The 25,820-nt window shown below is 47.5% G+C and overlaps 1 protein-coding gene and 1 pseudogene across 2 annotated transcripts; one reads left to right on the top strand and one right to left on the bottom strand.

Annotated features, from left to right (window-relative positions):
• Window positions 1–4,006: 4,006 nt before the first annotated feature.
• LOC308344650 (integrator complex subunit 12-like) lies at window positions 4,007–5,400 on the bottom strand (annotated as a pseudogene). The gene has a single exon. The product of its transcript is annotated as an integrator complex subunit 12-like (transcript).
• Window positions 5,401–14,483: 9,083 nt separating this feature from the next.
• Window positions 14,484–25,482, top strand: GPX6 (glutathione peroxidase 6; the record flags this gene model as incomplete). The annotated part of the gene is made up of 5 exons (XM_080805997.1): window positions 14,484–14,561; window positions 18,233–18,386; window positions 22,463–22,580; window positions 23,046–23,145; window positions 24,554–25,482. 5 exons carry the CDS (start codon window positions 14,484–14,486, stop codon window positions 24,758–24,760), a joined length of 657 nt encoding a protein of 218 aa, XP_080662123.1. The 3' UTR covers window positions 24,761–25,482.
• Window positions 25,483–25,820: the final 338 nt, after the last annotated feature.

Here is a 25,820-nt window from a genome sequence, read left to right as displayed (position 1 = left end):
AAATATTTTATTTATTAATTTGAGAGAGAGAGCATGAGTGGGGTAGAGGGGTAGGTGGGAGAGAGAGAGCGTGCACAAGAGAAGCAGACTCCCCACTGAGCAGAGAGCCCAACGTGGGACTCGATCCCAAGACCCTGAGATCATGTCCTGAGCCGAAGGCAGACACAACTGACTGAGTCACACAGGCGCCTCCCAAGGTTCACGTTTTGATATTGATTGCTAATGTATTTTTCACATCTTTTACGTTAAATCTGGAACAATCCCACTAAAGTGCTTTTTTAGGGCTTCTTTGAAGACACAAGTCCAGTTGTCCTGTTTGCCTCATTGGTTCCTCAGTCATCTGGTTCTCTCCCTCTTTATTTCTTGTTTTGGTGGAAGTGAGGCCAAAGACTTGAATGGACAGAGATTTTGTATATGACATAAGGTGGAGGTAACATTTTAATTTTTTTCCTGATGGATATCCAATTGAATCATCACTATTTATTTTTAAAAAATCCTTTCTTTTTCTATTTGCAGTGTTCTTCGTCATAAGTCAAGTGTTGTGATGTGCACGTCTGTTTCTATTTCTTTTCGTTGCTCTGTTCATCCTTAAGATAGCAAATGTTTAATGTAGCTTTTAATGAACAATTATATTTTATAAGCAAGTTCTCCTATCCCCCTCAAAAGTCTTGACTATTTTTGACCATTTGCACTTATATTTAAATTTTTTCCAGGTTTTTTTATATTTAAGTTTTTAAGTTTTAATTCCAGTATCGTTAACATAGTGTTATATTAGTCTCAGGAGGACAATATAGTGAGTCAGCAATTCTGTACATTACTCCGTGTTCATCGTGGTATATGTCCTTTTAATCCCCATGACCTATTTCCCCTATCCCCCACCAACCTCCCCTCTGGTGACCATCATTTGTTCCTTAGAGTTAAGGGTCTGTTTCTTGGTGTGTCTCTTTTCTTCTCCTTTATTTGTTTTGTTTCTTAAATTCCACATATGAATGAGATCATATGGTATTTACCTTTCTCTGACTGACTTTTTCCCTTAGCATAATACTCTCTAGCTCCATCCATGGTGTTCCAAATGGCAAGATTGCATTCTTTTTAATGGCTGAGTAATATTCGTGTGTGTGTGTGTGTGTGTGTAGAGAGTGAGCAAGAGACACCACATCTTTTTTTTTTTTTTAAGATTTTATCTATTTGACAGAGAGAGAGATACCACAAGCAGGCAGAGAGGCAGGCAGAGACAGAGGGGGAAGCAGGCTGCCCGCTGAGCAGAGAGCCCGATGCTGGGCTCGATCCCAGGACCCTGAGATCATGACGTGAGCCTAAGGCAGAGGCTTAACCCACTGAGACACCCAGGCACCCCATTTTTTTAAAGATTTTATTTATTTATTTGAGAGAGAAAACACACACAAGCTGGGTGAGGGGCAGAGGGAGAAGCAGGCTCCCCACTGAGCAGGCAGTCTGATGTGGGACTCGATCCCAGTACCTGGAGATCATAAGCCGAGCCGAAGGCAGAGGCCCAACCCACTGAGCCACCCAGGCGCCCCGACACCACATCTTCTATATCCGTTCATCTATCCATGGGTGCTTGGGCCGCTTCCATAATTTGTCAACTATAAATGATGCTTCTATAAACATCAACACGTACGTATCCCTTTGATTTACTGTTTTTGTGTTTGGGGGGTAGATACCCAGTAGTGCAATTACTGGATCATAGGGTAGTCCCATTTTGAACTTTTTTTTTTTTAAAGATTTTATTTATTTATTTGACAGAGAGAGACACAGCGAGAGAACAAACACAAGCAGGGGGAGTGGGAGAGGGAGAAGCAGGCTTCCCCCGTGCAGGGAGCCCCATGTGGGACTCAGTCCTAGGACCCCGGGATTACAACCTGAGCCGAAGGCAGATATCTAACAACTGAGCCACCCAGGCACCCCCCATTTTTAGCTTTTTGAGGAACCTCCATAGTATTTTCCCGAGTGGCTACACCAACTTCCATTCCCACCGACAGCGTAAGAAGGCTCTGCTTTCCCCACAGCAGCACTAAAGCTTGTTGTTTCCTGTGTTCTTTATTTAAGCCACATTTAAATTTATTAATCATTTTTTCAGTCCACGGAAATTTAGGAATTTGGGAAATCTGGGACTTTGCTTGGGACTTGCATTGAATTTATAGAATGATTTGGGTAGAAATGACATCGGCTTTTTGTCATTTAGATTAGTTTGATTTTCTAGACTCTTATAGAAAAGAATCATGCGGTGTATACTCTTCTTTGTTTGGCTTCTTTCACTCAATGTAGTTATTCTGAGATTCTGTGTTGGTGCCTATAGTCACAGTTCCCTTCTGAGTAGCACAGCACTGCACTGTGTAGCTACACCATAGTCTGTCTATCCAGTCAGTTTTTGGTGGGCATTTGGGTTGCTTCTCCTATTGGGCTGTAAACAATGTAGCTACTGTGAGCATTTGTGTCCAAGTCTTCACGTGCACACGTGCTTTCCTGTCTCTTGAGAATGGAATGGCTGAATCATGTAAAGTTCCGTGTTTACTGGCCGGGGTGCTTCCCGTGAAGGTAGACATTGTCGCCGGCAGTGTGAGTTGTAGGCACTGTACGTGCTCACTGACACTTGGTGTGGTCAGTCTCTGCATTTCAGGGGTAGTGGTATCTTACTGTGGCTTTCGTTTGCGTTTCTCTCATGAGTAATGATCCTGAACATCTTTCATGTGCTATTTGCCATCTGTATGTCTTTGGCAGTCTGTATGTTTGAATTGATTGGCCATTTTTTAATTGAGTTGTTTTCGTAATATTGAATTTTGGAAGTTTCTTTATATAGTCCAGATTTAAGGTATGCGACTTAAAATTTTTTCTCCCCATCTCTGTCCTGTCTTTTCAGCCCCTTAATTGTGTCCTTCAAAGAGTAAAAGTTCTTAATTTTTACAGAGTTCAGTTTATAAGGTTTTCTACTATGCGTTGTGCTTTTGCTGTCCTAAGGACTCTGCCCAGCTCAAGATCACAAAAATCTTCCATGTTTTCTTCTGGAAGTTCTGTAGTTAAAACGTTTCACATTTAGGTCCTTGCTTCGTTTTGAGGTTAATTTCAGATTCCCCCCAGTGGGCTGCCGCTCCTGAGTGTCTGCTGTAGATCCTGTAGCGCCGGAAAGCTCTGTGTCCCGCTTGCCTGGCACACCTTGCACGCCAGCGCACCCCAAAGACGGTTTCTCTGTGTTCTTGTCCCTCTCCTGCTGTGGTGTCCTGCCTTTGCCTATTAGTTGCTTTGAACCATGACACAGAGAGAGCTTTTTAAAAATTAAAACCAGGGTAGAATCCATTTTATAATGTTAAAGTTAGATTGGAACGATCTTTGTGAACTAGTGGCCTTAAAAAGATATCTAAAAGATTGTTACTTTGTCAAGAGAAATTGTCAAGCATTGCAGTTCCCACAATTGAAAATAGGATAAGCAAAGAAGATTTTGAAAATGTTGTTGGGTTTGTTCCATTACAACCAGGGAAGTAAAATTATGATGCATTCTGTGTTATCAACAAAATATCTAAGGTCATGGTGAGTTTTAATACTTTTTGATTGTTCGATATTGAGATTTTGTTTTTTCAATATTTTTTCAACATTTAAATGTTCTGGAAAAAAAATTAACTATTCAAAATCCATAAAAACGGGGCGCCTGGGTAGCTCAGTGGGTTAAGCCTCTGCCTTCAGCTCAGGTCATGATCCCGGGGTCCTGGGATCGAGCCCCACATCGGGCTCTCTGCTCAGCGGGGAGCCTGCTTCCCCCTCTCTCTCTGCCTGCCTCTCTGCCTACTTGTGATCTCTGTCTGACTTGTGATCTCTGTCTGTGAAATAAATAAATAAAATCTTTAAAAAAATCCATAAAAACATATCTATAGTGGTACACAGTTTTCTTTTTTTCCATCGTGAAGATTTTTATTAAATTATAGTACATTACAGTTTATGTTCTAATAATAAGATTTTAGGGTAATGTGACATAAAAACCTACTTGGCCACATTACTTCTTGAGTTTCTTCTGCACAGCTTTCTTCTTGACCATCTGTAATCGCTTCATGGCATTGAGCTGTGATTCTTGTGCAGTCGGACCTTCAAGGGATGCTGAGGGAGAGCTGCTCGATTCTGAAGTGGTTTTGCTAGCGGTACTTCCCCCGGGCCCTGCTGTCCCACTGTTTCTGTTCCCACTGAGCTGGCTGGTGCTTCCTGGAACTAAACTACTTGGACTAGAAGACCCACTTTGCTAACATTGTCACAACTAATGGAGCGACTAAGGCCAGTTTTGCCCAAAGTTGGAGGTGGAGGTTGTTTCAGTGGAACAGAGGGAGCAGTGCTATTACTGGAACCTGTTTTGGAACCTAGTCCACCTTTAGATGATGTCGCCAGACCAGTTAAACCCACAGGCTTCTGGTTAGCTGATGAGGTCGCAGGCTTCCCACTATTGTTTTGGGTTGTTGAATTCCGGTTCGCTGTTGACGGACCAGCAGAGGAAGTTTTAGCTGCAAGAGCTGCCCATCCAGTTAGGCTACCAGGTCCGGAAGAGGAAACACTGGGACTAGAAGAATTTCCTGAAATAGCTGTGGATGTCTTGACCTCTGTTGTCTTTAAATGCTAGAAAAGTTGTCTCTGCTTGAGTTTAGTTTCTGGTTTCTTAACCAATGGCTCTTTGACAGCTGGAGCGACAGGAACGACGGTGGGGGCTGGTTTCTGTGGTGGTTTGTGAGTTTTTTGATCCATTCTTTTCATTTGTCTGGTACATCGAGCACAATTCCACACAAGACGAGGGTCATTCACTTCCTTGTCTGTCACCTGGGGCTCATGGCAATCTCGGTAGTAGAGATTATGGCACTCCTGACATTCTTCTAATTGATTACAGGACGCCACCGTCATTTGCCTACAAACACAGGCCAATCCCATCTCGATGGCAAAATTGTCAGCACTAGTCTCCTCAAAACTGGAAAGGTCAGTCGTGGCTAAATCCTTGCTAGTTTGGACGGTAATGGGAGAGGACCGTGTCTCTGGTTTCTCCAATCTAGGTTTCTTTGGAATATCACCTCCTTCTGTGATGCCTGATTTCATTTTATCAGCTGGTCTCTTTCAGCTTCCTTCTTTACTTTTTCAGTTGCGAGGGCTTTGCCATTACTATTGCCAGAAGGAAGACTGGATGATGTTTTGGGCTCTTGTTTAACAGAAACAGGTTTTGCTCTTGAAATTTTGGGTGGCTCTACATCCTTCTGAGATGGACGGTAACTTGAATCAGTTCCCCCAGCCAAAGATTCATCAAGTAGTGCCTTTAGCTTTTCTGCAGAATCCTTACTCTTTGAATGTAAGAAGCCTAGTGCTTTAAAAAAAAAAAAAAATGGTATCAAGTCCCAAGCTCACAGTAGTAGCCATTGCAAACACCGCTCCGCCACGCAGCTCTGCCCGTTCCTGGAGGCCCCTTCCGACCCGGTCCACATTTTTCTTTTTACCTTAGGTTCCAATATGGCTCATCTGAACCCTGGTACTTATTTAAAACTTTAATAATGTTCATCATGGATTTTTTTGCATTAATTTTGACTTTGAGAAGCTATTGTATTAAAATATTTCTTATTTTAATTATTAAAAAAAAGAAATGACATTCTTACATCATTGACTCTTCTAACTCATTAACGTGTATACTAAAGATTAATTTAGGACTCTTCAAACACGTACCAGTTAAGACTAACATTTCTCATCAAAGCAATGTAGGACATCTTTTGCTAACTTCACTGCTGAGTATTTGGTTATGTTCTTTTTAAAAATTAAGCTTAAATTTGTGGTTTATGAAAACTATACAGAAATATAGTGAATTTTGTATTAATTTTTATCTAACAACTTTGCTAAGGTCACAAAATTATAATAGTTTATTGCTAGTTTCTTTTTAAATTGTATGTTTACAGGGTATACTAATGACAATTTCATTTCTTTCTAATCTTTGTACATTAAATTTCCCTTTTGCCTTAAATTCACTGTCTAATTCTGCCAACACAATACTGAATTGAGGTAGTAACAGAGACATCCTTTCCTTGAATATTATTTCAGAGGGTAATGATCAAGTTTCACCATGAAGTGTGACACTTGTGGCAGACATGTGTTAGATACTCTATCAGGTAGGAAAGGTCTCTTCTTTCCTCAGCTTGCTGTAAGTTTAAAATATGAATCAATGCCGAATTTTATCACATGCTTTTTGAAGCACATATCGAGATGACCCTGTGACATTATTTTGTTAAATTGGTGTATTCATTGCTCGACTTTGAATGTTAAACTATTTTTGCTTTCCTGGGGGTGGAAATCCAACTTTATATTGCTTAATTTGGTTTACTAAGATTGTGTATAGGATTTTTGCAACTATGTTCATGAAAAAGATTGTGCCTATGGCTTTTCTTTCTCATAATGTCCTTGTCATATATTTTTAAAAATATTTTATTTATTTATTTCTCAGAGAGAGAGCACAAGCAGGGGGAGCAGCAGGCAGAGCAGGCAGAGGGAGAAGCAGGCTCCCCACTGAGCAGGGAGCCTGATGTGGGACTTGACCCCAGGACCCTGGGATCTTGAGCGGAGCTGAAGGCAGATGTCCAGCTGACTGAGCCACCCAGGTGTCCCTTGTCGTATTTTTTTTGTCCTTGTCACATTTCGGCAGTATGGCTACACTATCCTCATAACACGATTCAGGATTCTTCTTTTGCTACCCTCCAGAAGACTTTTTGTGAGCTCAGGATCAGTTCTTCTTTAAATGTTTGGTAGATTTTACTAGTAGAGTCATCTATACTTGGAAAATTATTTGTGAAAGATTTTTAAAAATAGATCAAATATCTTTAAGCACTGAATTATTGTTCATATGTTATATTTATTACAGAAATAAATATAGAAAAGATATAGTTATATCCTCTTATTTGCGTGTTTCACTTAGGCTCGTATATTCATCGGCATTAAGTTGTTTGTGATATATGTGTTCTTAACCCCTGTAGGATATCAAGTGATATGAAGTGATTATGAAGATTGTCCATTTCTTTTTTATCATTATTAAGGAAACTTCACTCCCAATGTGCGGCTGGAACTTACAACCTCAAGATCTAGAGTTGCATGTTCTACCAACGGAGCCAGGCGAGCCCTTTCCTTTTCCACTTCTTATATGAGCTATTTGTGCTTTCTCTCCATTTTTCTTGATCACTTTTGCCACAGAATTATCAGTAACAGTAATCTTTTTAAAGTTTTTGGTTAAGTCAGCCTCTTTTTATCTCGGATTTCTGTCTCATTAGTTCTCGCCTCTTCCCTTAGAGTTCCTTCCTTCCCTTTTCTTTAATTTCCTCCATGTGTCCCATGCGTGCAGCCCAGAATGTTTGCCGTCATAATTTTATTATCATTCAGCTTGGAATACTTCCTAGAGTCCAGAAGCAGGCCCTGAAGGACATAAGAACGTGGGAGAGGAAGAAAAACACATTATTTGAAGGAAATCAAGGACACGTTGGAAAGCTGTTAGCATTGGACGCCTCTACTCTGAAGCAGAGAGTGAATGGCCCAACCAATGTGAAATGTATTTTCAAAGCATACAACTTTTTTCCCAGGAAAAATTATTTTGTAATTTCCATTCTGATGTCATCTTATAACATACATTATTTTATGGTATAATAATCTTCAGTTTCCAAGTACGTAGGAATAGTCTAGTCGTTTGTTAGGTGAATAATGGCTTAATTGCATGTGGTCAGAGAATATGGTCTGTATCATTTCAGACTTTGAAATGTACAGGTAGTTGACTGATAGCCCAGCACATGGTGGGTTTTTATAAACATTCCATGTTTGCGTTAAAATATTCTGTATCCTGCAGTTGGATGTTCTGTAACTGTCTGCTAGGTCTAATTTGATAGACATGCTAATTAAATCTCGCCTATCACTACTCATTTCTGCTTTTTCTATCTGTTACTAAAAGTCGTGTGTTAAAGTCTGCCACTGTGATGGGCAGATTTAACATATTTCTCTGTAGATTTCTGTCAATTTTTAATTCGTATATTATCAGTTATGTTATTAGGTACTTACAAATTTAGAGTACCTGTTATCTTCCTGGTGAATTGTATGCTTAATCAGTACAAAAACTTTCTCTAAATCCTTGGTTATCCATTTTGTCTTAAAATCTACCTTGTCTCAAAACAGCATAGCTAATTTTATTTTGGTTTATTTATGCTTAGTGACTCCCAACTTTTTACTTTCGAGCATTATGTATGTCTCTGTGTTAGGTGTGTATTTTGTCCCTTCTGTTCTGTATCCTTCTTTCTTGTTTTCTCTTGAGCGGTTTGGTATATGTTTACCCCCCTCCCCCACTCCCAGAAGGTTGGTGGTTATATACACTTTGATCATTCTTTGAGATTACAAAATGCACAAGGGTTATATCAGATTCTAGTCAAAAATAGCTATTTTGCCTCTTTCCCCCCTCTTTCTAGGCGATGAGAAGAACTTAGAATTTTATGACACGAAAGCCATGCTCTTGAATTGTATAATTATATGGTGTATTACTGGTACGATCAAACAGAGTTGCATATTACCTACCTAAATATATAAAGAGAAAGAATTGTGTCTTTGAGCTGGGATATTAGTCCTTTGCCTTCAGACTCAGAGTGGAACTTACAACATCAGCTCCCCAGGTTCTCAAGCCTCCGGACTCAGACAGGAAGTACATCAGCTCTCCTGGGTTCCCAGCTTGCTGGTAGCAGATCTTGGAACTTCACAGCCTCTATTATCTGGTGAGCCAATTCCTTATAATACACCTCTCTGTGTCTGTGTCTGTTTCTGTCTCTCTATATATATACACATAAATACAGATATATTGATATAGTTATCTGTTTCCTTAACAGGAGATACATACAGATTTAAATAAATAGATACAGATATCTATATGTCTATCTGTTTCATATATATCTCAAAGTGGCTTTGAAAATGGGTAATGTGTAGAGACTTGAAGAATCTTGAGGTGCATGATAGGAAAAGCCTAGAATGCCTTGAGCTAACTGTTGCAGAAATATGGGTATTAAAGGATGCTTCTGGGAAGGGCTGGGAAGGAAAGGAGGAACATGTTGTGGGAAACTGAAAGGACTCGTGACCCTTTCTGGCACCACTCCAACCGCTGGCTTCTGCTGTCCCTCTCGGGTCTCTCCTGTCTTCTTAGTAAAATCTCCCCTGGCTCCGTCCCTGAAGAATACGTGTGATTGTGTTTAGTGCCCACCCCGATAATCCGGGATAATTCCGATAATTCCTTTATCCCAAGATCCGTAACTTAATCACATCTGCAAAATCTTTGCCATACATGATAACGTCTGGGTTCTAGAGATTAACGCCTGATACCTTCGGGGGCTGGCATTCAGGCTACCAAGGGGTCTGGATTTGGGTTCAGAACACACTTGAGTGTGAGTCCCAGCCTGACACGTTAAGGCTCTATAACCTGAGAATCTATTTATTTTTACTCTGTCTTTACATCCTTACTTGTAAAATGGAGAAAAATATTAACCTAATGCTTATTTTGGTGATGCTGGAGTCAGAAAATCTATCTAAATATTCCTAAATATAGGAATTACTACACTGGAGTTGATACCGACTCTCCTCCCTTTTCGTCCCTCGTACTTTGTTCTTTCCTTCCCTCCTCCTTCCCTCATCTCCCCTCTCCCTTCATCACTCCTGTGTCTCCTCTAACTCCCCCATCTCGCTCGGGCGCCCAGTCCCTCCAGGATCCCTTGTTCCTCCCGACTCTGCTCCTGCGGGTCTGCTCCAGGGAGAGGCAGGGTTGCCCCAAGACAGGCTGAGAGCTGCAGGGACCTCCCAGGCCTGGAGCTCTCGGTGTGAGCCACTGGGTGAGAATCCACGCGAGGAAGGGACGCTTCGGTGTGAGCCACTGGGTGAGAATCCACGCGAGGAAGGGACACTTCCCGGCTGCACGTCGTTGCCCCTACCGCCACTGGATGGCTGCGGGACAGAGGGCAGCGCGTGTGTTTTAGGTAAGGCCCCCCGAGGTCAGACGGGCCCCTCACTGCCCTTTCCGGGCCTCTGAAAGGCCACATGTGAACTGAAGAAACGAAAACATTCGGGCATTAAAAGTGGAGTTTTCCCCAGTCAACGCTTTCTCCTCCCAGTCTTCTCAGGAGGCTCCCCAGGAGCTCGGCCCCTCTTAAAAGAAACGGAAGTAGGAAGAGCTGCGAGGTGTCGGCGGCGAAGGCGGTCATCTTGCAGTCCAGCCCGGCCCCAGGCAGTAGTTGGATTTTTGGCTTGCGGTGTTGAGGAGCTGACGGATTCCTTCCTCCCGGGAGGAGAAAGGCCCAGGTCACAGAGGCTGGGACGGCTGGTCCCATGGCAGAGAAGTTGCTCAGCTCTTGTGGGTGCCAGCGGCATCCCAGACACCCACGGCTGTGTGTGGACTCGGGACGCCTCTCTGGAGCACAAAGGTGGGGGTGATGGGCACTGGCGCCCCCCGGGGAGAGCACATTCTTCTGCACAGGCTGTCTGTCCCCTTTGCCTCGCCAAACACTAGAGCCACCCGGTGCAGCAGACGAGGCTGGGAACGTGGGCAGTGGGGTCAAGGCCTCCAGGGGATGTCGTTTCAGGACCCGCTGCCTTCTCGAAGGCTCTGGATTAGGGCCACAGCCAGCCTGGGTCTGAGGGGTCCTCAAGGATAAGGCAATAGTACACAGAGACGTGGACAGAAATGTAGCAGCAGGGGGGCCTGGGCTCTCAGCGGGTTGAACGTTTGACTCGATCTTGGCTCAGGTCATAATCCCTCATGAGATCGAGCCCCGCCGCAGCCCCTGCCCTCTGTGCTCCGCAGAGTCTGCCCGAGAGTCTCTCCCTCTGCCCCTCCTCCCACCTGTGCACTCTTTCTCTCTAAAGTAAATTAACCTTTTTTTTTGAAAAATGTAACAGCAACAACAACAAAATACGGCAAAATCATTACTCTCCTCAAATTCCTAGTACATGTAGTTAATGGATTTAAAGAAGTCAAAGGAGACTAAAAAACAGACAAAAAGTTAGATTTGAGGTTGAGTAACTTCATATTTGTACATTGTACTCTCCCGTATGTACACCGAAGGAGAGCCGCTTCTCCCGCCCATCTGTCCTCCCGCGGTGAGGACGACACACGAGACAGTGAACGAGAAGACGCGGTTTGCAATACAACAGGACGGCGCTCCGACGCGGCCGGTGCACAACAGCCGCCTGTGTCTCTGCCTTGCGGGGCGGAGAAGGAGATCCCTGCGTCCTGTGAGGGCGGCCCCTGGGTGCCTGGGAAGATGGACTGAACCCGAACAATCTTTCGGTAGCATTAAGCAGAGGCCTGAATCTCTCAGTCGGCGATCAGGTGAACAGGGAAGTAGTTCTGCTCCGGAGCCAGGATGAAGGCACGTCTGCAAGCCGTACAGAGATCTGTTTCCTTTTTGATCAAGGAAACTGAGAATGAAGGAACCCTTGGCGAGCCTGGGGACGCACAGAAGGGACCGGAAGAAACCGGAAAGCATTCGGAGAGAAGAGAGTTCTTGTCTCTGAACGGGAGCTTACTGTGTGTTTCCGAGAGCGGCCCTGCAGAGGGCCACCAACTGAGTGGCTGAGAACGGGGCAGCGTATTGTCTCACAGTCCTGGCAGCTAGAAGCCCGAGACCAAGCTGTCACCTTGACCCTGCTCCCTCTGCAACCCGGGCGGAAGGACACTTCCTTGCCTCTCCCCATGTCTGGTAGCCCCAGACCATCTTTAGCTCGTGGCAGCGTAACTTCAGTCTCTGTCCCCGTCTTCACGGGACAGCCTCGCGCGACGCCCTCTTACAAAAAGGCTACTCTAGGATGACCTCATGTTACCTACTCACAGTGGCCGCAAGACTCTTTTCAAATAAGGTCACGTTCCAAGGTACAGAGGGTTAGTTAGGACTTCAGTACACCTTGTGGAGGGAACATAATTCAGCCCACAACATCCTACAACCCGGTGCGGATCATTGCTTCCCTTTGGACTCCTGCCTATGCCCTTTAAAAACTGCTTTATCCTGACTGGGCCACAGAAACGGTGACTGAGACACACTGATCTGGGTCTCGCCCTCTTCTGCCCTAGGCTCCTTGAGAAAGGCAGTCGGCCTGAGCTTGGGTCCGATTCAAGTCCTGGTCAGGCTGTTTAGGATCTGATCTGTGACTCAGGCCTCAGCAGTCACCTCGGAAGTCTCGTTTGATAAAACTGTGTTCCATCATTTTGAATTTTGAATAATAGGTCATTAATATGTCAAGAAATCTTTCAGGAAGGCTCCCAAAGTATTGGCTCAGATTTTTCCTAAAATGTCTAGAACTGACAGCTCAGTGGGTGGAGGTGGGGTGATGGGGCCAGTTCAGTCTGCCAGAAACATGACATCTTCATGGAGGGAGGGGACACGGTGTCACATCCAGAGTGCTCCCTGGGAGGATTTCAAATGAATGGTGTAAGAATTAGGGAGGAACCAAAGCATGTTTAACATGAGGGATGTCAATGAAGTTCATCTTTAGAAAACCATACAACAGAGGGGCTGTCAGGGAAGCAGCTGCCTCCTGCTCAGGTCGTGGGATCGAGCCCCAGGTCCTGTCCGCTCCCTGCTCAGCGGGGAGTCTGCTTCTCCCTCCTCGTCTGCGCTTCCCTCGTGCTCTCTCTCTCTCCCTAATAAATAAATGAAATCTTTAAAACAAGTCATGCAACAGAGGCAGATTGTGGGGAAGGAAGGAGACAAGCGAAGGGGCAAAAGCAAGATTTCTGGGAGCAGGTCGGGGAAGTGGGCTCTGGAGGACAGAAGGGGACGGCAGCTCAGAGATAGCCTCCGGTGGACCAGAGACACGTTCCTGCTGCCCGGTGTGGGCTCCACACCTTCCCTTCTCGCCGCCGGAGGCCAGCACCCTCGCCGCCCAGAGGTTTGTCAGAAATGTTGGAGCAGGACTGGAGAGTTGGAGCTTCAGCCATCAGACCTAGTGATGAGCTCTGTCCTGAGGCGTGTCCCGAGACTGCAGGATGAGCAAACGTGCCCGTCTCAGTGCAGACTTGACCCAACCGGAGAAGAGCGAGGGGTGGACGGCAGGAACCCAGGGCTGGCTTTCATTTGTCCGGGTTCAAGGCCGAGGGTGGGAGTGGTTGCTGACCTGTGCCCTGTGCTGGGCTGAGTCCTTCAGAGTGATGGTGGCTCAGAGCAGCCCCAGCAGGCCGACTGTCGGACTCACCCTGACCGTGCAGATGGGAACAGTGAGGCCCAGAGCCGGGAAGTCGTGCTGAGACCAGGAGCCAGTCCAGGGCACACCCAGTCTCTCTGTGGCCTCACAGTGTGAGTTTCAGCCCTTCCTGTGAACGGACACCGGGGAGAGGCCGAAGAGCCCCGCAGCACACCCAGGGCGGGCCGAGGAGGGCGCCCTGGGGACCCGAGAGGCTGGATCGGGGCCAACGACCAGACCGGTTCACAGGCCTTTGAGAAGAGCTCGGAAATCTGAGCCAGCGAAAAGCTCGTCTTCCCAGGCGTTCCCAGGAGTTCAGCCCCAGGCGCCTTGAGGTCGGGGAGCGGAGCGGGCGGTGGGTGTGAACCTGGCCGGGCTGGGCTGGGCTGGGAAGGGCTTAGCGCTGAGAAGGAAGGAAGGGGTTGTCCCCCCCCCCCCGTCACAGGAGACTTTGGCAAAGCGGAGCGGCCGGGAGAACCGTGGGAGCTGGGGGCAGAGGGGGCGGGAGAAGCAGCTCTGTGTGTCTTGGCCGATTCCCCCTGTGACCGCTTTCCGCCCGCCCCGACGAGGGCCTCACCACTGTGGGGAGGGGGTGCGGGGCGGAGACGATGCCGAGGAGGCAGCTGCAGCCCGGGGCCGTCCGGACTCACAGGTCGGGGCTCTGGCCCCGCCGCTGCCCAGGGCGCCCGTGCCCGCGGCGGGGCCCCTTGTGCCCACAAGCCGCTGGCCAGGGAACGGGCGGCCGGGCGGGCGTCTAACACGGTGCGGCCCCGCGGCCCGGCTTCATCGCTAGCACACAGTGTGCTGCGACAGGCCGGAGGATGACCGTCCCCCGCGACCACGAGTCTCAGACTTTACTGTGCGTGTGCCTCACGTGACGCTCTCGGTTTTAAAAAGCAGATTCTGATGCCGCGGACAGCGACCCCAGGAGGCCCTCGGCCCTCGGGGAGGGTGGACACAGCACTCCGGGTTCCAAGGAGACAGGCCTCCTCGGCCCGGCCGGACACGTGCGCCACAACAGGCGCAGGGGAGCGGCGGGGCTGGCCGAGGGGCCTCGAGGGGGGGGCAGGTGGGCAGGAGGGAAGCGAGGGGAGAGACAGTGTGGAGAGGGCAGGGGCCTGCGCGCGCACGCGTGTGTGTGTGTGTGTGTGTGTGTGTGTGCGCGCGCACGCTGCTCTGCGATTGGAGGGAGTGTCTTGGCTCCGATCCCCACCAGGGGCTCAAAAGGGACCGAGGTGCCCCGGGGACCGCAGACCCGCCTGGCCCTGCGCGCTCGAGCCATGCTCGCTCAGCTCTGGGCTGCGGGGCTTTTCCCGCTGTTCCTGGTCGGCCTCGCCCAGCCGAACCAGAAGATGAAGGTGAGTGTCCCGTTGGGGACCCAGTGGACTGCAGCCCCTGTCGACTGGCCTGGTGTCCAGGGATGCGAGGAGTCCTCCCTCGTCCTCTCTGAGGCTGGGACCCGCCTCCCGAGCTCGACGACTCCGGCAGCCGCTCTCCGAGGCTGGGGCTCCGCGAAGCCGACTCCCTTCCGCGGACCGTGTCCGGCACCGGGCGCTCGTGGAGCAGGTGGACGGAGGGCCAAGGCTGCTGTCCTGCCTGCCCCTCCGCCGCCGCCGCCCCTGCTCTGAACTCCGGGCAGCCTTGTGGGTCCGGGAAACGGGACACGCAGGAGCACAGGGTGGGAGGGAGGGTGGCTGCCTGCGTTCCCCGGTGGGGTGGTGAGCGGGAGCTAGTGGGGGAGGATAAAGTGTGGACCAGAGTAAGAGGATTTGCTCTTAGGTCTTGGTGGACCTAAGACCAAATTAGATTTGGTCTTAGATTTGGACCCCAAATCTCCTGATGACTTTGGGGAAAAGATCTCCACACTGGAGGTCAGTAGCCGCCCTGTCAGAGATGTATGATATGCCTCAGGACGTGGGGTCGGGATTCAAGTGGGTGACGTGGAACCAGCAGGTTTTAACTTTATTTTTTTTTTAAGATTTTATTTATTTGACACAGAGAGAGAGAGAGAGATCACAAGTAGGCAGAACAGCAGGCAGAGAGAGAGGGGGAGACGGCTACCCCACTGAGCAGAGATCCCAATGTGAAGCTCGATCCCAGGACCCCAGACCATGACCCGAGCCAAAGGCAGAGGCCCAACCCATTGAGCCACACAGGTGCCCCAGGTTTTAACTTTAAAACCAGATGAATTCATTCAAAAACTCAGTCTCACTTGTGGATTTGAACCAATTACATTTCTCTCTCTCCCTCTCTCTCTCTCTTTTTTTTTTTTAAGATTCTGTTCATTTACTGGACAGACAGAGGTCACAAGTAGGCAGAGAGGCAGGCAGAGAGAGAGGGGGAAGCCGGCTCCCCGCCGAGCAGAGATCCCGATGTGGGGCTCGATCCCAGGACCCTGGGATCATGACCTGAGCCAAAGGCAGAGGCTTTAACCCACTGAGCCACCCAGGCACCCCAAAACCAATTACATTTCTCTTACTGGCTCCCCTACCCCCAGAAGAGAGAGAATACCTGTGATTGAGGGCAGCGATCCCCAGACAAGATCCATGGGGGGACTTGTCAAAGCACAAGTTGCTGGGTCCTACCTGATGTGGGCGGCTGAGCAAAGAGTCAAGAAAACATTCTTGAGACATTTTCAGTGCAGGGAAGTGCTTTATTATAGCACAGAAACAGGACCCATGGGCAGAAAGAGCTGCACGGAGGTTGTGAGGAGTGACAGATTTTATGCTTTCTAGTTAGTAGGGGTTAGGGATAGCATAAATGTCTAAGGAATTTGGAAGCAGGTCTCCCAGGACCTTGAGGGGCTAGCTGCTGTTAGGATAAAGTTATTGACTACTGCCGAAGAAAACATTAGTCATGAGACCCTTAAGATGGCTATCGGTGGGCCATGTGCTTGAAGGATGGCTGGTTTTATGGTTACCAAACTGAAGTGGCATTAACCAGAGCAAAGCTATAGTGGTAAAATGTTAAGGAAATCCTTGAGGGAGCCGTACAGGTGTTACAGTCTGTATGCCTCACGGACCCTGCCTGGAGACTGCCGGCTGATCTGAAGCACAGTCCGGCCTTCGCTCCTCTTCTCCAACCACCACCCCAAAGTTTCTGATTCCGCAGGTCTCAGGAGAACCAGGAACTTGCATTTATTTTCTTCTTCTTCTTCTTCTTCTTTTTTTTAAACTCAAGTTTGTTAACATATTGTGAAGTACTGGTTTCAAGAGTGAAATTTAGTGATTCATCACTTACGCAGAACACCCAGTGCTCATCACAGCAGGTGCCCTCCCTAATGCCCATCCCCCATCTAGCCCATGCCCCACCCGCTGCCCCTCCAGCAGTCCGCAATTTGTTCACTTAACTATAGAGTCTTACGGTTTGCCCTCCTCTCTGTTTTTGTCTTATCTTTTCCTTCCCTTCCTCTATGTTCATCTGTTTTGTTTCTTAAATTCCACATATGAGTGAAATCATTTTTATCTTTCTTTGACTGACTTATTTTGCTTAGCGTAATCTCTAGTTCTACCCACATTGTTGCAAATGGCAAGACTTCGTTCTTTCTGATGGCTGAGTGATATTCCATTGTGTATATATATATATATACCACGTTTTCTTCTTCTTCTTTTTTCAAGATTTTATTTATTTGTTTGACACAGAGACACAGTAAGAGCAGGGACACAAGCAGGGAGAGTGGGAGGAGGAGAAGCAGGCTTCCTGCCTAGCTAGGAGTGCAATGCGGGGCTCGATCCCAGCACCCTGGGATCAAGACCTGAGCCGAAGGCAAATCCTTAATGACTGAGCCACCCAGGCGCCCCTATACCACATCTTCTTTATCCACTCATCTGTCGATGGACATCTGGGCTCTCCTCATAGTTAGACTATTGTTGATAATGCTGCTATAAACATTGGGATGCATGTACCCCTTTGAATCTGTCTATTTGGGGTAAATACCCAGTAATACAATCGCTGGGTCGTAGGGTAGCTCTATTTTTAACATCTTGAGGAATCTCCACACTGTTTTCCAGAGTGGTTGCACCAGCCTGCATTCCCACCAACAGTGTAGGAGAGTCCCCTGTTCTCTGCATCCTCGCCAACATTTGTTGTTTCCTGTCTTGTTAATTTAAGCTATTCTGACTGATGTGAGGTGGTATCTCATTGTGGTTTTGATTTGTATTCCCCCGATGCCGAGTGATGTGGAGCATCTTTTCATGTGTCTGTTGGCCATTTGTATGTCTTATTTGGAGAGGTGTCTCAGACACTTGTGTTTCTAATATGCCCCGGTCTTGTTCAGGTCCTCAAACCACTCTGAGTGCTCTGTTATCGGGTCCCTGTGACATGTAAGATGATGTACATAAGATGCTCAAAGACCAGCATTCGTAAGACCATCTGCCCTCTCTGAAATTTAAAAAAGGCAACCTCTGAGGGGGTGTCTGGGTCCACGTCATCTACTACTGCCTGCTTGGGGTGCAATTCCAGCTGTAGAAAGCCATCTTGTGAATAAAAGTCTGCATTTTGGAGTATCAGGTCCCTTCAGACTGGAGCAGAACTAATGTCAGAGTTGGAAAGCATCAGCCCTTCCAGTCCACGGTTTTCTTGGGATTCTACATCCCAGCTCACAGGACGATACCCATGTGAGAGACAAAAGCTGGGAGCATCACAAAGTGCTTGTCCGCACACGTGCATGCGCGCACACACACACACACACACACACACACACAGGCTTTTTTCTTTAAGATATTATTTTTTGAGAAATCTCTATACCCAACCTAGGGCTCGAACTCACAACGCCAAGATCAAGAGTCACACGCTCCACTGACTGAACCAGCCAGGCGACCCCCACACAGAAAGGATTTTGACTTACAAGACACACATTCTGGTGGTGGTCTCGCCATAACTAAAAATACTACCAGACAGAGGTCTCTTCAGTTCTTAGAATCTCGAGGTGTTCCATGAGAGATCTCTGAACACTCTGCAGAAGTCCGCGGCTGTTAGGGGTCGTTGTTTGCCTTATTGTCACAGCAAGGCGGTTTTTGTTCCATTCCAGCTGGATTGCTACAAGGGGGTGACGGGCACCATCTACGAGTACGGAGCCCTCACCCTCAACGACGAGGAGTACGTGCAGTTCCAGCGCTACGCGGGCAAGCATGTCCTCTTTGTCAACGTGGCCACGTACTGAGGCCTGACAGCTCAGTATCCTGGTAAGAGCCCCGGTTCCGATTCCTCCGGAACGAGCTTGGTCAGATGCCCATATTCTAATTCCAGAGGTTTTCCTAATTTGTTGTTGGGAGGAGTGGGGTGAGGGGGGATAGGCGATCGGGGGAGTCCGTCCCTCTAAATCCTGTCACTGCTCTACTCCTTAGGAGGCCAGGAGAATTATCTCCAGATTCGAGGGATGAGATTCTCCCGAAAATTTAATCAAAAACCACCAGGAACATACCTATCACTGAACAAGTGGCATTTGCTGCTCGATGCTGTGAGGGAGAACATATATTGTAGGGAAACATGGGGCTTCTCAATAAGAAAGTGCTGGAAAGAACTTATTTGAGAATCTGGGCTTGTGTTCGGTGCTTTGGGGAAAGATTCAAGGAATTGAAGCTTTGCTCTGAATTGGATGCTGTCAGGAAATGAGGGAGTGGGGAGAATTCTGTGACTGTGACTCAGATATGTCTTAATAAATCTTATCTACGAGGTCAGGGGAATAAAGCAAGGCCAAAACTGTAGCTGGTAAAGAAGCAGACGTCACGTATATTGGCAGGAACATGGAGATGCTTGGCTAGTTTTGCAGTCTGGATGCAGTTCATGTTTTGTCTGTGTTAAAACACAGTCTTATAGAGCAGTCTTGTTTCTGTCTTGATTTATCATGACCACTGTGACCATGATGTTGTGTGATATTGATGTCCTGTGAAATTGTTGTTTTAAAGATTTTATTTATTTATTTGACAGAGAGAGAGAGATCACAGGTAGGCAGAGAGGCCAGCAGAGGGGGAGGCGGAAGCAGGCTCCCTGCTGAGCAGAGGCTCCATCCCAGGACCCTGGGATCATGACCTAAGCTGAAGGCAGAGGCTTAACACTGAGCCACCCGGGCGCCCCTGTGAAGTTGTTTAACAGGAGAACAGGAAGCCCTAGCTACGACCCCAGGCCAGAGTCTAGCTTTCAAGGGGCCACCTTTATCCTTCTCATTGGTGACTTCTGGGAACAACAGCAGAGAGGATCTTCTGGAAAATGCTCTTGGGTTCTTCAGCACCTCCAAGAGGGAAATATAGCTTTCTTGCAGGTAATCTTTGGTGGGACGGCTCTTTGGAAAGACACTCCATCTCTCCAAACCTGGCCCGACCTTCTATGGTGACTGAGGTGGATTTTCTTTGTGCTCATGGGGAAGAGTTTGGTTTCCCTGTTGATCCAGAAAAGCTTATTTGAAGTTTCGGATGGATTTTAATAGAGATAAATGCAGTTTCTGACATGCCATAACTTGGCTTTTCTGCTTTTTAAAAAAAATGTCTTTTTCAAGATTAATTGCAATAATTAATATGTGAACATATGCATATGCACATATGCAAAATAATATGTGAGCAGTTTTTAAGAAAAATTTTCCACATGTTGACACTGGTATCTATTCAAATGATCAAAAATATAAAGTCCCATCAATTTGTCTTTTCTTTCTTTCCTTTTTCTTTTTTCCGTCAATTTGTCTTAATGTGACTTCGATAACAAGAAATTGGAGAATTTTCTCTTTTTTAACACCACTTAAATTTAAGTATATTGTAATCTCACCTCTAAGATACACAGTTCACTAAATTTTGATATTTTAAAATTAACATTCAGGGGCACTTGGCCGGCTCAGTTGGTTAAGCATCTGACTCCTGATTTCGGTTCAGGCTGTGATCTCAGAGTCGTGACACTAAGCCAGCAGGGAGCCTGCTTAAGATTCTCTCTCTCCCTCCCTCTGCCCTTCCCCACCCTGCTCACACTGTTTCTCTAAAAGGAAGAAAAAGAAAAAGAAGAAGAGTCAGCATGGTCTGAATGTGTCCCCCCGAAATTCACATGTTGAAATCCCAGCGCCCGACACGATGGTAACAGGGCCTTCAGGACATGTCGAGGTCGTGACGGTGAACCTGCATGGATGGGATTAGTGCTTTTATAAGAAGAGACAGCATAGAACCCCCCCAGCCGTTGCACCATGGGAGGACACAGTGAGAAGCCTGCAGTCTGCAACCTGGTGGAGGGCCTTTGCTAGAACCCCACCACATTAGCACCATGACTTTGGACTTCCAGAACTCTGAGAAATCAGTTGTTCTTGTTCACAAGCCCCCTGGTCTATGGTATTTGTTAAAGCATCCTGAAAGGACTAATACAGAGGGGGCTGCTTGACTTAGGCAAAAATTGTATTGAAATAGCCCCTCCTTCAAAGAACAACAAAAACCAAACGGTTCACATTCACCAAGAGAACCTAAAGACTTTTTCATGATGAAATTGTGCATAAAAAGATACTTTCAAAAGTGCAGATTACAGGAAGATCTGACATTTGAAAGAATTTTGGGCTTACTTTATAGTTATTTGCATGTATAATCAACCCTAGGGAGAACTTGAAAAACTACAAACTAAATCCTTATTTAATTTGTATAAAATCTCAGAATCTAAGGCTAATATCATTTAGCAGCAGTTTAGTATCATTTAGCAAGTAGGGTTTTCCTCCTTTCAAAAAGTTAAATTTGAGAAAAAATATAGTGAGTTTAAAAAGTCATGATATATAAACAGCAGTTCCATGGAATGTGAATCTGCTTTTAAATCTGTTTCAATTTAGTTTTAATTTAAATTTGTGTTGAATAGGGAATATATTCACATTGAAAATTTAAAAGATGCAAAAGGGTTTAGGAGAGGAAGCTTCCAGGGGGCCCCTGGGTGGGTGGCTCGGTTGGCTGAGTGTCTGATTCTTCCTTTCAGCTGAAGTCTCGATCTCAGGGTTGTGAGTTCAAGCCCTGTGTCCGGCTCCATGTGGGGGTGGGGGGTGGGGGGTGGGGGGTGGCGGGGAAGAGTGAGAATATCCACCTTTTTTCTTTTTGAGTAACCAAGGTTATCAGTTTATGGTGTATATTGTCACAAATCTTTAATGTATAGACAAGCAAATCTCTCTCGTATACGCAGGCACACACAACTGATTCCACGCCTTGTTTTTTCACATGATACAACGTCTCAGATGTTCTTCTGTATCAACACACAGTGAGCTTCCTCATGTATTTGAAGCCACAGTTTTCCACTCTGTTGCCATGACATAACTTACTAACCATGAGAATTTTACTAAATACCTGAGATTTTTAAAAAGTGTCTCATTCAGATTTTACTCCAGACGGGGAAATGGCGAGAGAGTCGAAGGCCTTTGCCGAAGGCCTAGCAGCAGGGTCTGCGGAGGTTTCAGCCATAGGAAGGACGTATTCTTGATGGCGAAAGGCGGTGGCGAGTAGGGATCGTTACGAAGAAACCTACAAGGACAGGAAGGCACTGTCATTGAAGCGGAGGGTTTTCGGGGAGACAGCAGCACGTGGAGCTGAGTCTGAGTGGGGCGGGCACTGGGACTGAATCGGTGGGGACGAGAGTGGCTGAAGGCGGGAAGACTGGTGCGGGTCTACGCAGACACGTTGGAAGCCCTCCCAGCAGTCTTGGAGAGCGGTTTGGAGTTTGTAGCCTGGAATCCCAGTGAGTGTCCCAGGGCAGTGACACCCATTAGGTCACTAGAGTTGACAAGAGGGTAGAGCATGTTCTGGACCTGGGCTCAAATTTAGGCTTCCCTCCACAGCTCTCAGGTGAGAGGGCCAAAGGGGGCTCTTGGGAGGACGACTGGGGTGTCAGGTGTGTCCCTATGGGGCATGATGGGGGCAGAGGGAGCCGGTCCATTTTGTTTGCCTTTTCCTTCAAAATGTATCGTCCGTCAGTCTGTCCGCCACTAAGGAGGCTGGCCGTGGCATTTAAATTTTAATTCCCTTCAGCATCCAGCAGGTGCCCCCGCCCACCCCATGGACTAACCCACCTGTGCTCTCTGGGGTCCCCCCAGCTGGAGGGTGCCGTGCAGCCGCGTAGGGAACCAGCACAAGAAAGGTGGCAGCCGTTTGGGTGTGTTTCTGTCAACCTGTGTTCTAGCTTTGTGCCCCGCCTCCCCAGTCTCTGTAATCTCGAACCTTCCCCCTACATTGTCCCTGTACTCCTGTGGTAAATGGACACATCCCAGCGTCCTCCGCGGCTCCCTGCCGGGCTGCCCATGCTGCTCATTGTCTCCCCGCAGAACTGAATGCACTACAGGAGGAGCTGAAGCCTTTTGGTGTCGTCGTGCTGGGCTTTCCCTGCAACCAGTTTGGAAAACAAGAGCCAGGAAAGAACTCAGAGATCCTTTCTGGGCTCAAGTGAGTGCCGGCTCGGGTCCCTGCCTAGGCCCTGTCAGCCTTTCCCTTCCCCCTCTGGAAGCTTCTGGGGCGGGTGGGGGATCATGGGGTTCAGGAACATCATTGTGAAGCTTCGCGTGCAAGCTTGCGTGGCTGGCAACGCCCAACCTTTCACGCGCCTCGGGCTCTTGACGTGGACGCTAGGGGAATATCTATGGGAAAAGCAGCGCAGGGCAAAGGAGGGAATGTGGGAAATAGAAACGAGTCGGGAATCCTGACCTTCAAACACTGCCTTCCAGTTTCCTTAGAATTGTCTCCTGGCTCCGTAAAGCATGAAGTGCCGCCCCCAGACATCTCTCTTGCCTCCCCTTCCCTGTCCACTGTCTCTTCCTATTCATCTCTGACTTCCTTTCGCGGACTTGCGGCTGTTACCGCCCCTCCTTATCCTAACTTGGACCCTCTTGGGAACACTCTGGTTCATTGCAGGTATGTGCGTCCCGGTGGTGGTTTTGTTCCCAATTTTCAGCTCTTTGAGAAAGGGGATGTGAATGGAGAAAAAGAACAGAAGGTCTTTACCTTCCTGAAGGTGAGTCACCACCCACCTCGTGAACTGGTCAGGTGGGTAGAGACACCCCGAAGGCATGGGGCTCGTTTCTAGGATTGAGGTTGGACTCCTTGGAAAAAAATGCTCAGATAAGTTCAGGAGTCATGGCCAGATCCGTTGTGAGCCCTGAGCTCAAGTACAGGAGATGGAACAAGACAGCTCTGATGTGGCCGACGCGCCCTCCCCAACGGCAATGATCTGCTCCTGTGACCGACAGTCGTGGCATCCGTCCCAGGTGTGAGCAGCTGTGCCACACAGGGAGCCCCAACCTACTAACAGGGCCCAGCCCCTCCCTGGCGGACCCCTGTGCAGTCGGGGAGACAGATATGGAGCACAGAATGGAGGGTCCCATGTGCTAACTGACCGGGGAGCCGCTGAGTGTTAGAACCGCGGAAGACCACAGAACCATCTGACGTTCTCTTAGGCCACGGCTTCCCTCTGCTGGCCTGCCAGACAGGTCTGGTCCTTGTTGAAATTCTAACCCATCCATGGCAACCTGGAAAAAAACACAGTGTGGGGAGTTTTCCACAAAGCCTAATTTATTGAATATAAAAGTATAAAGAATAAAAGTATAAAAAATAAAATAAAAAATAAAAGTATAAAAGAGTATAAAAATATATTCTGATACTAAATTAATGTTGAGTTAAATCACACAAATTACCATTTGTGTTGCCCAAAAAAGGTGATACGACCGATTTTATTTTCTTCAACCTAATATTTAAAAATCTGTTAATTTTTAAATTTAGTTATAGTTGACTTTTGATTTTTAGTTGTTCTATATAGTTATTCTATTCTAAATTATAATTATATTACTATATTATTATATTTATTATATATATAATATATATTATTTATATCATTATATATTATAATTATAAGGAATAACTAGGCTTTTTAGTTATTCTATATAATTATAATTATTATATATAATATATAATTAAATGTTAATAAAATGTTAGTTATTCTATACTAATCTCCAAGAAATAGTTTTTGAACTTTTACCAGACTGTGAAGCCCCAGCTCTGAGAACCACTACTCTAAACCAAAGCATTTTTTTCCAGCTAAGAAAACTGAAGCTCTAGAAATGATATGACTTATCAAAGAAAACAGAAAATAGTATTTTTCTGCAGCACCATGATGTACTCCTGGGAGGGGCGGACAGGAAAAGGAGGAGTGTTTTCCGTTTACTGTCACACTCTGTAGCCCGCGCGCGGCCGATTGCCGGTTCCCGGGTGGGCGATGGTGCACTAAATGTCTGTGCTTTGCTGGGAGCACGTCAGGTAGTTAATATACGGAGATGCGGATGGTGAGCAGACTCTCCAGGGTTGGGGATAGACCTGGGTCACGCAGAAGCAGGGGGGAACCCTTCTGTTTTTCCCATCTGCTCCAGAACTCCTGCCCTCCGACCTCTGACCTTCTGGGTTCATCAAACCAGCTCTTCTGGGAGCCCATGAAGGTCCACGACATCCGCTGGAACTTTGAGAAGTTCCTGGTGGGGCCTGACGGGGTCCCTGTCATGCGCTGGTTCCACAAGGCTCCTGTCAGCACGGTCAAGGCAGACATCCTGGCGTACCTGAAACAGTTCCAAAGCGAGTAGAAAGGGCCAGAGACCGTCCGAAGTGGCCGCCTGCCTCCCACCCGAAGGATGTGCTCAACACTGGATCCATCTTTGCTCCACGTCCCTCCCGCCCAGCGCCCCTACGACCAGACTCTCCCCGAAGCACGAGTGCGCCGGCGTTCGTGCGCTCACGAGTGTGTTCGAAAACAAGGGAAAGAATACCTTTGTCCCCAAATCTCTGCTCCGGAAATACCAAGTTCTCACCGCTCCACCCCAAAGTAAAAGCATATGCCAGGGTAGATGGTCCAGACTACCCAGTGGCCCTAAAAAAGGCGATGCCCCGAAGTTCTGACCTCTGTCCTTTCTCCAGCCTGAAGGGTTAATGAAGCAGAAGCTAGAAGGTTCTCAAGATCCCCTTTGTAGCCTTTCTCTCTTCCCAGATAAAGCAGGTTGTAAGGCTCCTCCTCTCCCGGATGCGGCCTTCGCTCCCCTTTGCTCCCCTGACGCCCTGGAGTTCTCTTTCTCACCGATCTCTGCAGGCCTCGCGTGAAAGAAGGGGCATCTCCATGACGGCGGGTCCTGAAGCCCTCCGGGTCGGACCCGACCAGAGCCTTCCTTGGTGCCTGTCCCTTAGTGCATTCAGGCACGGCACCTGGGCGGGGATGTCCCTTCGTTCTGAAGGACGCGCTTTCCCCTCACCCGAGCTGCCCCACCTTCAAACTCCTTCCCGTCACTGCCTCAAATAAAGTGAATTCTGCAGCAGTGGGCTTCCCGCCGTGTTCTCCCTCCCCCGGATTGTGTCTGGGACGTCCACCTCTCTCACTCGGTCCCAGCTTCCTCGGACACCTCACCCAGCGCCTCAAACACGCTCTGGAACTTTCCTTGGCCCATCCAGACACCACGTGGGGCTGGCCGCGGTGGGCTGCTGTGAGGGGTGGACACAGACCTCTGAGAGTCTGCCACCCTCCATGCCGGTCTCTGGGGCACCCAAGTGGGAGGTAGCCTTGCTCTCTCCAAACAACAAAGACACACATGTTCTGCCTATAAAATTCCCTGCTCACTGTTAAGAATCTAAAAACACATAAAAACAGGAGAAAAG

This window comes from Martes martes, assembly GCF_963455335.1.
Source record: "Martes martes genome assembly, chromosome: 6".
Taxonomy (NCBI): domain Eukaryota; kingdom Metazoa; phylum Chordata; class Mammalia; order Carnivora; family Mustelidae; genus Martes; species Martes martes.
Note: the sequence above shows the minus strand (reverse complement) of the source record. Positions and strands in the feature narration are given on the sequence as shown.